Raw genomic sequence first — 14,093 nt, 5'->3', positions numbered from 1 at the left:
GTCTTACCCAGAAGAGAGGAGCCCCCACATACTCCCCTTCCGAGTTACAGATGGCGCAAGAACACAGAGTAAGTCCCCGTGGTGACGGATGGATCCAGATGACAGATGGGAGACTGCTCCTACTGCAGAGCCTGCAGGGAGCTATCTTAGAACAAGTGCATCACTCTCTTGGACATCCTGGGGCATCAGCTATGATTGACTATTGCAAGAGGCTGTTCGTCTCTCCTGGCCTAACTGTACGCGCCCATCGATTAGCGGCAACATGTGAGGTTTGCCAGAAAATTAATTCCCCCAGGGCACCCCCTCCACCAAAGGGAGGGCGACCATGGGCATATTATCCTTTCCAGAGGGTGCAGATTGATTTTGCTGAAATGCCACCGTGTAGGGGTTGCAGATACTTGCTTGTAATAGTGTGTCAAATGACAGGGTGAGTAAAAGCATTCCTATGCAGAAACTGTCAAGCTAAAACTGTTGTTGTTAAGTTGCTACAGGAGGTGGTGCCCCGGTTCTCCCTGCCTGAGGTTATAGAGTCCGATCAGGGCTCACACTTCACCTCAGTTATTACACGGGGGCTGGCACAGGCTCTGGGAGTAGAGTGGCACTTACATTGCCCCTGGAGGCCCCAGGCAAGTGGACAAGTTGAAAGAGTCAATCGGAGTCTCAAGGAGACTCTAACCAAGCTCCAGCAAGGGGTAAGACTCACTTGGGTAGAGGCTCTGCCAATAGCTTTGACAAAGCTTCGAAAAATGCCAAGAAAAGACATAAAGCTGTCCCCCTTTGAGCTAATGTTTAGGTTCCCGCCTCGGGTACACTGCAGAAGGAGGGAGGAAGTCAAGTGGGAGATAGGTAATCAGATGCTAAGAGATCAGTTGACTTCTCTACAGTCTGTTCTTTCACAGCTACAAGCTTATTCCGTTCCATTCCAGAGATTGCCGTTAGATGCACCTATCCATCTCTTCCAGACAAAAGACGAGGTGTTGCAAAAAAAGGAAAATAAAGAAGCTTTAAAGGAAGGGTGGGAGGGGCTTTATTTGGTGGGCTTATTTGTATAAAGCTTGTGGGTTCTAGCAAATGGACACATTGCAGCCGGATAAAGCCATTTAGGCGACCCTTGCTTCCTTCTGTCACCTGGAAAGAACAGGAGGGCACGGGCAACGGTCCTCTGCTCCCTGGCACCCCACCGGAAGCTGCCAGGGACACAGGTGAAGAAACCACCCAAGAGCCACAATCGCCTCTTGTTTATAAATCCCAGCAGTTAATTGAAACTGCTCTGTCAAAACAAATGCTCTTGCTTTATTGTGCTGATAGAGAAACCCCGTTTTAAAACGCTTTAAGACATGAGTAAAGACTTAAAGGAGGGAATTGTTAGAAAAAGACTGTCCTCTTATTCTTTGGCTGTCAGCCCTTTGCTAGACCTTTGAGCTATTAGTCATAATTATTGAGCCCACCGGACACATGTCCAGTGGCAGTGTACATCTGTTAAAAAGGGGAAGTCTGGTGAGACAGTCACATAAGCATAATCAGAAATAAACATGTTGACACAGTCGTGCTCTAAGGAGTCAGCTAACGGCTCAGTCAGTTGACATGTTGTGGCTAACAAAAAATTGTAAAGGGGAGGGGGTATAAAAAGATTTATGCTTGCTTAGCTCGGGGTCTAGACTGCTGACTGCTCTGCACCCGTTTTGCAAAACGTTCAATAAAATAGTGTTGGATCCACTGCTGCCTGTCTGGCATCCTTTCTTTCAACCAGAAGCAAGAACTTTTTATCTAACACAATTGGCTGGAATGCTGACAGCATAACCTTAACTTGTTATGCTTTTGCCCTGCCAGCCCACTTAGTTAAACGTCTTGGCGACCAACTCCATAATTTGGTAAATGGTACAGTTATTGCAGGTCCCCATAAGGCAGCACTGAAATACATTTTTTAAGCATTTGGAAAAAGATTGTAGAGTTGCGACTACAACATAACATTGTAGTGTTATGACTTCAGCTAAAAATAATGCCAGTATTTGAAATCTGAGCAAATGGCAAAATTAGTCTGATGGCATTTGATGCCGAAGCAATAAACATCAAATATTGCATGCAATATTCTAACATGATTTTCTTAACTCCTTCCCACTCTCTTGTCAAGCCAACACTGGTTTCTCCAGAACGGATAGGTTATCAAGTTGTTACTTCTAATTCTAATGGCTTTGAAGGCTGGCTGATAATGTCTCTACTAAATTTGCAACAAAAAATTGTGCCTAAAAACTTAATATGATATTTTATTCCTTTCTGGTAATAAATTAATGGCTATTCAGAAGGGAATTTGAAGTATCCCCTGCTCAGTTTATTTAATAGTAAAGTTCTAAATTGGCAATAATATAACATTTGCCCCCCTCCCTGGCTTTGGAAATTATCAAGACATCAACTGTGATGTAAAGTAATCCTAATTTTTATTTTTGGGTGATGTGCACTCTCAAAACTAATTGGGTTATTTCCCACCCCGCTTGCTTTTCGTCGCTGCCAGCTAAGTGTTAGAATTACCTAAATGGACACACGAAGTTCCCAGCTGCTGTCTGTGGTTATAATGTGCATGCAAAGAGTTTTTATGCTATGGGTTTTACTGGATATATATCTCCTCTTCCTAGTTTGATCAAGGTAACATTCTCATCCTTTTAAAGGCACATGCCAAGACCTTGAATGCTCTGGGATGTCTGAGGCAATCATGGTGTTCACATAGAGTGAATTGTTTGGCAATAGCTAAACACTGCCATAGTGCAGGAAGTTGGATGAATGGCTCCTGCCACTACCAGTCAAAAGGTATTGTGCACCTATTCCACCTTTTCCTCCTTAACAGATTATTATGGTAAGAAAAAGATAGAAGAAGTGGTAGGAAAACACAGGAGGATTACACACATGGAAGATGAGATTGTCTGGACCACCACAAAATGCTCTGTTTGAGGCAGGACAATGACACAATAAAAGCCTCATCTAAAAGCACCCTAAGTGAGGAGGACTCAAAGATCATCTCCAGCCCCTCCCCCAAAACAGGACCATTTAGACCTCAGCATGGATGCCAAAATCCCCCAGTATCAAAACACTGAGGGTCTCCAATGCCATGAATGAGACCATCTCCAGGAGTTCAGTCACAGAGTGAGCAGTAGACCAACAGGAGAACCTCTCATTTCCCCCCACACTTGATAAAGACTGTTTGCTGGATAGGGCACCCAGTGAATAAGGTGGAATTCTGCTTCCTCAAACACCCTCCCTATGTTGGCCCTGCATGGAATACCCAGCTGGAAACAGCATATTATTATCATTATTATTTATGCAATTTATGAGTTGACCAATAGCTGAACCTCTCAGGGTGACATACATAATAACAGCAGTGCCAGTACAGGGACTATTGCCTCATCCATCCAGGCCTTCGTAACACAAGCCAGGTCAGTCTTCTCATCCAGGACTAAGTCCTAGATTAGTATTGCTTTTTGCCTGAGCTAACATTGACTAGGAGCAGCTCCAAGGAGGGTGGAAAGCAGACTCCCCAAGTACCCAGAATCCCCAGGGTTACCGAAAGGACTGGAAGGAGTCACCACTTGCCTGACTCTTCTTCCCCTAACCTGACCTGTCAAAATCCTAACATCATGTCTCCCTCTTTCCCCAGAGCAACCAGTCAAGGACTCTGGAGCTCTCCCCATAGCTCTTCAGTTGTTCCAGGAGGCATATCCCTGCGTTTACAAGGAAGTAGAGGATGACAACAATTTCAGTCCCCCTTATCAAGGTTCCAGGCCCCCACTTCCTGGCTCCTCTCACTGTGAGAACAAAAAAGCAGAACATACAATTGGAAGCTAAGGCTGATGTGTTAACAGATGTGCCCTGTGAGTAGTAATGATGTTGTGTAACGTCACAAATTGTGCTTCCTTACAAGCAACAAATAGGAGTGGGTCACCTGACAGCGGGATTCCTCTAGCAATACAGTAAAGCTCAGAAGCTTCATAAGGCAATACAAGGCCAGCTTAACGGGGGGCACCTTTGCTGGTCCCAGGCAGTCCATTGTCCCCATCTAGATTTGGGTCTGAAAGACCCAGGAAAAGTGTGGGGGCATGGAAGGTAAGTTGTAAGCAAACACAATCTGTGACATTGCACAAGATCATTATTGGCCATGGGGCACACCTGTAAGGCACCACCCTTAGCTTCCAATTTCCTGGCTTTGTGGAGCTTGAGCCAACACAAAATAGCTTTAACTCTGGTCTTAACTGGGCAGGTTTTTTGATGAGTGCAAACATATATTTAAATAAAACTAAATGCCGCATGAAATCCAAATTTTGCACCACAAAAACTCAAATTATGTACATGAAATGAACTATGCACTCCATGCTGGGATCATTTTCCGTAACGTCTCCTGAATCACATCCTTGCAAAATGTGTCTTGTAAGGAGTCACAAGTGGGCCCTGCAACAAAACGTTGCAGCATGGAGTGCTCCTGCTCAGGCCTGCAACCACTCCATTCCCCTCTCCCCTGGTTTTGTGCTTTCCTCCTTCCCTATTGGTTTTCAGTTTCCCCCCTTCCCTCCAAAAGTCAGCCAGTATGCCATCCCTACTGAGCATGCTCAGTCTTCATTGGGCAGTTTGGGTCGCCCCCCCCCAATGGTTTGTCTCGGTTCTCAAAGCCTTCCGTTAATTCCTATGATATAAAGTAACCTGCTATTTCTTGGGTCACAGTTAGGATGTCTGTGCTCAAGACCGGAAGGGGCGTCTTACCTTTGGAGCAGTCCAGCCCAGTGAAGCCATCCTCGCAGTAACATTCGCCGCTGTCACAGTAGCCATTGCCACTGCAGTCCTTGGGGCACCTCTTGTCGCTGCAGTCATCTCCAGTGAATTCCTTGTAGCAGTGACACACACCATTGACACAGACCCCATTTCCACTACAGTTCTCAGGACACAGAAGCTGGCTGCAATCCTCACCCGCATAACCTACGTTGCAGGCACATCGGCCTCCAATGCAGTGGCCATTACCATGGCAATTTCCTGGGCAGGCCGGTTGGGAACAGTCCTGGCCTTCCCAGCCTGCGTCACAGTTGCAGCCACAGATCTCTTGGACGAACGTTCCATGGCCGCTACAAGAGGAAACACCTATCCAACAGGAGGGCCAGAAGCACAAGAAACAAAAGGCCAAATTAGGATGACAGTTCACTAACAAACCTGGAAACCATCCTAATAAGAGCACAGGAATAGAAGGGCCAATTGCTACATGTGGTGAGAAGGCTTTCTCCCCTTATGCCTATGGCCTCCTCTGTTTTGTATTTAGGGAGTTTTCTTTTTGTTATTCTATAAAGCACCTCACACAGTGGTGCCCACTTTAATAATCTATAATAATAAAATACGATGCGTGTCTGTTTGTCTATCCATCCATCAGTAGCATAGCGACAAGACCGTGAAACCTAGGCCCCTGAAACTTGGCATGCATACTAAGGGGACCGTAGGGGTGTGTGCCTCAGGGTTATTTTGTTTTTGTTTGTTTTTTAAACACATTAATGGATTAAAATGTGTCCATTTGGTTGAAGCCTGAGGTAACATCTTCAACTACTAGGGGCAAACTTCCCTAACCAGCACAGAGCTTTGCAGTCCGTATGGAGATTAGGGAATTGTTTGCCACGTGTCCTCTTTTACAGAGGGGCAGCCCACCTATTTGAAGGGCTGCCATAGGACTGCCCTCTACTTTTATGGCATCTTCTATGTTGAAGGGCTGTCCAGTCCAAGTCCGATTTAAAGATCAAGAGCCATCAGAAGGAAGAGCTGAGCCTTGAAGTTGCCCATCAACAGCGCCTGGGCAGCAGACTGAGCAGGCAGACAGGTCACCTGGTCACAGTCATCTAAACTATGGTGAGATGTACTATATTACTATCTAAATAATAACAATTATTTCTAAATTTGTATATACTTATATATCGGCATACGCATGTTTTATGCAAATAAGTGTCCTCTTGTGTCCTCTTCTTTTGGTGATGCATGTCATCTTTTTTGGCGATTCACAAGTGGCCACCTTACCCCTACCCCCAGCTCTGGGGAAGCCCCCCCCAAGAATTGATTTGACTGAATCCAGAAATGTTTTCGGCCACTAGAGGCAGACTCCCCTGACCAGTGCATACTTTTGTAGTCAATTCAGTCTGAAGCCAGGGAAAACTAGTAGGCCAAGGGACACGGTTATATGCTTGCCCTTCTCCCTGCTGTGGGGCAGGCCCCTTTGGGGAATGGAGCAGGCAGAGCCCTCCTTTGGGAGGCCACAGGGGTGCACCATGGGAGGGGCTATGCCTAAGGCTGTACCCAGGGCTGGCCCTCCCATGAGACGAGGTGAATCCCCTGCTTCGGGCAGCAGAGTGGTGAATTGCACTGCTTGCCCCCCACACCACCAGGAGGGCTTGGCACTGCCTCCAGTGGGTGTTCCAGAGACCCCTGCAAGCCAGTCTCCTGCTGTGGCATTTGCAGCAGAAGGAGAGTGGGGCTGGCAGGGCTCTCCAGAGCAGCCGCCTACTCAGTCTAGCTACCAGGTGCTCCAGACAGCCCTGCCAGTCCTGTTCTCCCATTGTGGCAAATGCCAGAGCAAGAAAGCAGCCAGCGGAGCTCTGTGAAGCAGCTGCCAATCCTCAGACTGGTGCTGTGGATCCACGTGGTTCAAGCCAGAGGGCAGCCAGGCTGTCTGGAAAACTGCATCATCTGAGGAAGTGGCCAGCATGGCTCTTCAAAGAGTCAGCCAGGCTAAAATGGCTGGCTCTGATGGGGTCCTTCCTCAGAGCCAGGCATGGTGGGTGTCCCAGGAGTTCACCTGTACAAGACCCCCTCAGAGCCAGGCACCTTCGTCATCTCTCTGAAGACAGCCACTTCCTCAGCTGACACGGTTCTCTAGAGAGCTCACCTGCGCTCTGGCTCATGCCAGGAGGATCCAGAGGGCAGGTGACTGAGAACAGCCCGCTGCTTCCTCTGGCTGAGGTGGCTCTTCAGACAGCCTGCCTGCCCGCCCTCTTGCTTGTGCGACATGGCGGCAGTAAAGGGCGGGGGGCATGAAACACAGCAGTGATGGTAAGGGGGTGGGGGCATATAACACAGCAGCGGTAAGAGGTGCACGTGATGCAGTGGCAGTAAGGTGGTGAGTGTGACGCAGCGGCAGCAGTAAGAGGGGCGGGTTGCAGTAGTGGGAGAGCTGAGACTGGGTGCGTCTTCACTCAGACAGGGCTGTCCAACTCTTACAGGTGTATTGGCCCCGGGCCTGTAGTTTTAGAGGGGCTTAGAGATCCATAATGCTCTCTGACTTTAGTCCATCAGCTGCAGTTTTCCTGCTAGTAGGCCTCTTGATTGATAAGATGAGTCAAAGGTCGATATCGCCGCCTCAGAACATTCCATGCTAACGAGCTACCATTTATCTTATCAGGGCCTAGGAAGCGCCTGAGAAGTGAGGCTCTGTTTAGGCTCTGTTTACAGGTAGCTGTGCTGAGAAGGTTCTGATTGTTTTCCCTCTGAACAAGTACTGTTAGTCTATCCTGGGAAAGTTGCAGATGAACGCTAATTAATGCTTGCTGCTGTCATGCTGCCTCACTGCTAACATGTATGGTATAAAACCCACTTTACCCCATGGCTCTGGGTTCAGATATGCTGTCTGATCCAACCACTGGGTGGGTACACCTGTGTGCTGTAAGTATTCAATAAAGTTTCCTTGTAAGCAAACCCGGATCTAGCTTATCATTATCTCAGCACCTCCAAACCTTAGCAGCCCATGGCCGGGGCATACAACAGCTGTGTACGTTTGCATGAAGGCTTCACTGTATTAAACTAAGGAATATTCCGACCTGTGTGATGCTGGGTTTGTTCATCAACAACAACCACCACAACAGGCATAATGCCCTGGGACAGGAATCCTATTTATTTTGTACATTTGAAGGGAGGATAGAACTGCACAGAAGAATCCATAGAATTAAGGCCCCTTGTTCTAGAGATGACTTTCATAACCTGTGACCCACTAAGGTAAATCCAGCCGACCACCTGTGTATGGCAAGCAACCAGAGGCTCAATAAACCTCCTGATTTTGCAGCTTGCCTGGGACTGCAAGAACACAGGGTGGTTGTGTCAAGCTGCATTTGGTTTGGTGCGCTGCAAGCTGTGCACACACTTGGCCAGCATCCCACACAGTTCTCACCTTGGCCTCTCCCACAGCACCTCTGAGGACTGCAGACCCCCCTCAGATGTCCTACTTCCTTTTCCATCTTCTCCATCCTTTCCGACAATGCCTTGAGCTGGCCTAGGACTTCACAGTCACCTTTGGGAGCCTGCAGCCGAATGTTGTGCCTGAATATAATATTTTGCTCTTCGCCCTCATCCATTTCACCAGTAGCCAGCAGCATGTGGTTGTCGTCTTGGAGGGGCCGTGGGTCTGGCTCTACCTTGATCTGAGAAGACTTGGGCATGTCGATCTTGTAGGAGTGGCTGAAGAAGATCTTCTGGCCTTTGCTCGAGCAGTTTTCCTGTTGAGCATGCACCTGTGCCAGGGATTCTGGGAGCAAACGGTGCAGTAGAATCCCCAGGAGAACATTCCAAGTTACCATCTTGCTTCTGTGATGGCCACAAAAACAATAAGGCTAGTTAGGGGGAGGGGAGGGAAGAGAGAAAGATGGGGGGGAAATCTTAGCATGAAAGTAGTTTTCTGTATTATTTGGATATTGCAGAAAAGAGATCAACCAGAAAAAAATCACATGGGAACGCAACACATGCAGTTGAACCGCCTTTTCCAAGCCAGCACCCCCCAGATGTGTTGGACTACAACACATGCCCAGCGGCCATGCTAACTGGAGGTGGTGGGAGTTGTAGTTCAGCACATTTGGAAGGTGCCAGACCAGGGAAGGCTGCAGTAGAATCACATGACATGGCTTTTCCTGGACTGTAAGGGTGCTTCCAGATGGAGGGCTCCTAGCAGTCACAATCACAAGCAGCTGCTGGGAGGCTGTTCTGGGTGCTTCTCCATAGCGGATTTTGCAAGAGAAGGGAAAAGATGGAAGAAGCTGTAAGAAAACATGGGAGGATCTTCAGCAGAAGACATCATCGTTGCCCACCCCCCATAAACTATCATGATTGAGGCAGGGTGATGGCACCACAAAATCCTCATCTAGAAGCACCTCGTATCCCTGCAGGCAGTGTCTAACTGCACATGTGCTGCAATCCACTGTGGGATCCCCTTTCAAGAATACTTGGGCATCAATACACCAGCCTAAAATCCTGCATTTAAAATGGGGCTTTCTGCTTCCATTTTAAATGCAGGATCACAACAACTCCCTTTTTCACCCACTTCCTTTTCCCCCACCCCCTTCCCCCTCCTTCTCCCCGTATCTGAGTCTCCCATTATCTTTCATTGATCTCGCTTCTCTTCTTGCCACTTTTCCTCTTTTCACAGAGGGAACTCAAGCGGAACACAACGGGGTAATTTGATAGCTCATTATCTGCAATCTATTTAAAAATATAACAAAGGGCATTTAATGCAGGAGAGGCCCTGGAGGGTCACGGCGTCATGTAAAGAGCCCACAAACTTCTGTGAAGGAGCAATCTCAATTGCAGGATAAAAGTTCAGTGTGAAGGAGCCCAAGGAGCGCACAGGTGAGAGCTGCTAAACCCTTCTCCCAACCCATGTGCCTCTCTGTAGGGAAGTTTTCTACCCGAAACGCACACACCAGTTTCCTCCCAGAAAGTCTCACTTCCAGTATTAGAGCCCAGCTGAGGGGAAAGTGAAGTCAGTGTCTTATGGTTATGCTTTTACTTCTTGCAGGTCTGTTTATAAGAACAAGCAACAATGGAGGATGTCGGGGACATCTTCACTTTTGGGAATGAATGTAATATAAACATGCCCTAAACTTGATCTAGCACTCCAGTACTACTGAGGATGTGTAAAGAGTAGAATGGCATGTCAGGGTGCTTCCAGGCAGAGGGCTCCTAGCGCTACCAATCAAACAGCCTCGTGCAGCCATTCTGTCTTTTCCTCCTCAACAGACCATTTTCTGATAAGAAAAAAAGATGGAAGAAGTGGAGGGTTATGAATAGGGTACTGTCGATGTCTGGATGTCTTTGTATTTAATTCTATGAACAAGACAGGGCAATTGCACAATAGAAGAATCATTGAGAAGCACCCTAGTAGGCATGGACAAATCTGCCAGTTTTGCTTTCTCATACATTTATATATATATTTAATCTCAAGTTCTTTCCATCCAGCCTATTAAGAAATTTCTGAATTTGGTAAATTCTTATCAAACAACAATTTGAACAAAATTCTCACCCGTCCCTAACCCTGGTAGTAGTTCCAGTAATCAAGTACTAGGATGAAAGCGCACCCTCTCCCCTCATTTCACAACATGCCATTCTGCTGAAACAGCCTTTTCCCCCAGTCTTCCTTATCCTGTGGTTAGTCTGGCCACCTGTCATGCAAGGGACATCTCTAATAATCTGCCGTTTCATTTTCCAAACTTTCTTCTCTCTCAGTGGGCCCGCCAATTAGCTCTCTCCATGGGCCCGCCAATCTCTAGTTTTCTAAGACAAACCAACGAATGAAGATTGCGTCAAAGCTTTGGACTTAAGCTCCGCTGGCCATCACCGCAAACCACACTAAGGACGGTCCAAGATCATTGTCCGCAGTGCTTGTGTTCAAGGGCTGCCAGACAGAAAAGCCACTGGCTTGGTTTTCTTAATCCTGCCTTGAGCTCTGCTGCATGCCATTCTCAGCCATAAACGTGACTTTGTTTGCAATTAATGTCTGTCCAGAGCCACAAATTGATTCCAGGTTGTTGGCCCAGACCTCAGAGTAAAATTCCTAGACCCAGCTCTTTTAAGCAGCATAATAAGAGACCCTAGCTTTCTTCTGGGGGCAGAACATCCAGTAGATTTCCTGTTTTTAAGAGCCAGAGGAGGGACAAAGGCCCATTACATAATGATCTCAATGAATCACTGGTTGTAAGAAAGCATAACTGGAGGTCTGAGATGAAAGTAAAAGGAAAAGAAAATGCTGCACTGAATTATAGCTGGGGGGGAAATCATAACAAAGAGGTCTATTCGGTTACGGAATAATTTCAACCACGGTTCTTCCAGACACCACAGAAAATTAGCTGCTTCACAGTGGTGCGCTGGCTAACATTACTATTTTTTACTGGTGATAAATAATTATAATTTTATGAAGTGACCACTCTGAAAATGGGGAGATTAAAAATAGCATTGACGTAGACAGAAAAGTGCAGATGTCCAATCTCATTCCACAAAAGAGAAGTTGTGACAGCACCACCCCTTTGTTTGGCCATGTGCACATGGGCCCAGCCTACGATATAGGTTATATTGCAGACATAACACCAGGTACAGTATGTTGAGCTTGGTGAGGGGTTGTCTGTGTAACAGAACACCCCCTTTGCACATGTAGGACTATCACAACAGGCTGTTGCCTGCACTGTGAAAAGGAGCCAACAATCCCCGATTTGCCCTTCCCCTCCTCACCACTGCCACCAAGTGAACTGCCCTTTATCCTTTGCAATTTTAGTGTGTTCTGTGTATTTCCTTACTGACTGACCTCTGTACTGGGTAAAGTGAGAAGACAATTAGGCATGGACTAAAAATCAAGGCAACAGACCAGGGTTAAAAAACCCACAAATTTCGTTTTTATTAACATTTTTTAAATACAGCAATGAAACAGTTATCATAATGATATTTCTAGGAGGAAAAGAAAAGATTTTGAAGCCGTTTGCAGTTAACCATAAAAGCAATTGGGCTATGAAAACAACATGAAAAAAAACCTTCTAAACATTTTCTAGACTGTTTCGCTATTTAAGCCAAGTCTAGCATTAAAGCAATTTAGGGCACAATCCTAAGTAGGTAGGCGGGCGCCTCCAATCTTGGAGGCAACCGCCTATCCAAAACAAGGCAGGAGAAGCACAGGGGGATCGTTCCCTCCGCGTCTCTCCTGCCTTGCTCTTTTTCGCTAGACAACTGCTTTCAGCTGTCTAGTGGCAGGGGGGATGTGTCGTATGTGCAGCTGCACTGTCCCGGAATGCCCCCCAGACACACCCCTTTTCAGTCGCTCCGCACTCAGAGGATGGGGCTTCTCACGCTGCCTCAGAAGCAGCACGGACGAGGGGGGAGGTCGGTTCTCCGGGAAACAACCTCAGAGCACAGGCTCCGAGAACAGTTCCTGGAATAGACCATATCCTATGGCCCAGTAGACAGTGTCTAGCAGGCCATAGGATTGCTCTCTCCATTAAGCTTATCTTAGTCCTTCTTTGGCAGTGCAGCTTCCAGTCTTCTTGCTTTCAATGCAGCTTCTTTTGTCCCTGGAGCCTGTGTTCTCTGCAAAGCTCTGTCCCAGCTTCTTCTGTCTGGTTTCTACCTCATAAGTGGACTTACTGCCTGCTTGTAAGCTTCACTTGTACACATTATTCAAATTCCCCATCCCAATCTCTTAGCCAGTCAGAAGAGCAGTAGATTTTTTGGTTTCAGAACCAGAAATTTCTGGTTCCGATATTACCTAGGTTTCTTCCCACTCTTAGGTTTCAGTTTGCTGGACTGAGCCATTGTACCTTCCACAGAAGTCGATGGAGAAATCCAAGTTTTTAATGTAGCTGGGAAAGGGCACCAGGGTGTCCATACCAGACACCCCATATGAATGGGGGAAAGCCAAAAACAATCCAGTGAGGATTGAGCATGCTCAGTGGGCACAGAATGCTGATTAACTGTTCGGGGGACGACAACAGAAAATTGGGGGAGTGGGAATGGGAGGAACCCTGAACAGGAGCACTTCATACTGAAACATATTGTTGCAGTGCCCTCCTTTCCCCCTCTATTTCCAATATACATACATGAGTGCCATTGTTTATATAGCCAAAACAGCATCACCACACACAAGATGGCTCAGGGGAACCTTAGGGTTTGCAGACATACAAGCATATTTAGAAAAAAAAAACCTTAAGGGGGAACCTCAAAACCCCCAATGAGGATTGGGATGGTCACAGAATGCTGTTGGAGGTGGTTATGTAAAAACAGGGAGGGGGGATGGAATAGAGTACTGGGGAGGGAGGCATGGCTGGCTGAAACACCGAACACTGCAACATGTTGCACATCCCACTTGGAACGCTCCCAACAAGAGAACACATATATTTGAATTCCCCTTTGCCTATTTTGGGACGCTGAAGGGAACAGGAAAAAAGCAAGGCAATTGAAGTCATGGAGGAGAAGACCTGCTGACCAGCCTAGCAGCAGCTTCTTCCTAGGTCTTTGTATGGGGGATGCTGGGAGACTGGAGCCAAAGGAATCAAGGAAGCTCTACTGCTGGTCTCAAGTGAACATGCATTGCAAGGCAGGCTGAGGCTACGGAGCTATTTCTGACTGCTAGTCCCCTGCACCAGGAGGGGTTCTGGAGAAGGCATTTAGATATACAAGTGGAGAAGATAAAGTACTAAATGGTGGGGTGTTGGGGAGAGAGATGGCTCCACACACTTAAGGTTGCTAGATGCAAATGGGATGAAAATCTTCTTTTCTGCAATGATGCTTTACAGCTCTTTTCCAGCAGTGTTTCCTCCGGAAAGCTTCTTCGACTAGCCTGCGTGGGCTGATGGTTCATTCCATCTCTCCCTGTCTGTTGATTTTACATTTCACTATGCTATTTTGAAACACAAACTTCACATACATTCTTTGCATTAGTTAAACTCCTCTTATTTCCACCAACTCACTTGTTGAACAATACACCAGTGAATGCTGACAGTCTCAGTTTATCTCAAGGTTTAAGACATTCACATTTGTCTGAGATTGTGAGGTATGTATTTTGTCTTCTCTAAAAACTTAAATGAAAAGGTTTAAATAAAAACTCTTATTAGAATTTGTGGCTGGGAAACATGCCTGGGTCTGGAGGCTGTGACTGAATTGTTAAAAAGTAAGAACCATCCTTGGCCCCATATCATCTAGAAGGTAAGGTAAGCCAACCCACCCATCCCAGAAAATGTATTAGAAGTTAGCTCAACTTCTGAAAATAGCAGAATACCCCCCCCCCCCGCCACACACACACACACACACACAGACCATTCACAGGAGATAGATGGTGTAGTATT

General features: G+C 46.8%; 1 protein-coding gene across 1 annotated transcript in view; it reads right to left on the bottom strand.

Moving 5' to 3' along the window:
• The window catches only part of TNN (tenascin N), a 61,326-nt gene extending 52,749 nt beyond the window's left edge, over positions 1-8,577 (bottom strand). The window contains exons 1-2 of the mRNA XM_084851199.1: positions 8,171-8,577; positions 4,744-5,115 (exon numbers count right to left, since the gene is read on the bottom strand). Of these exons, the coding sequence (XP_084707325.1) occupies positions 4,744-5,115; positions 8,171-8,576 (778 nt within the window). The 5' untranslated portion in view covers position 8,577. The remainder of the gene's footprint in view (positions 1-4,743; positions 5,116-8,170) is intronic.
• Positions 8,578-14,093: the final 5,516 nt, after the last annotated feature.

Source organism: Heloderma suspectum, chromosome 4 (assembly GCF_057233095.1).
Source record: "Heloderma suspectum isolate Gila_16-S chromosome 4, 16-S_ref, whole genome shotgun sequence".
In the NCBI taxonomy this organism is placed as follows: domain Eukaryota; kingdom Metazoa; phylum Chordata; class Lepidosauria; order Squamata; family Helodermatidae; genus Heloderma; species Heloderma suspectum.
Note: the sequence above shows the minus strand (reverse complement) of the source record. Positions and strands in the feature narration are given on the sequence as shown.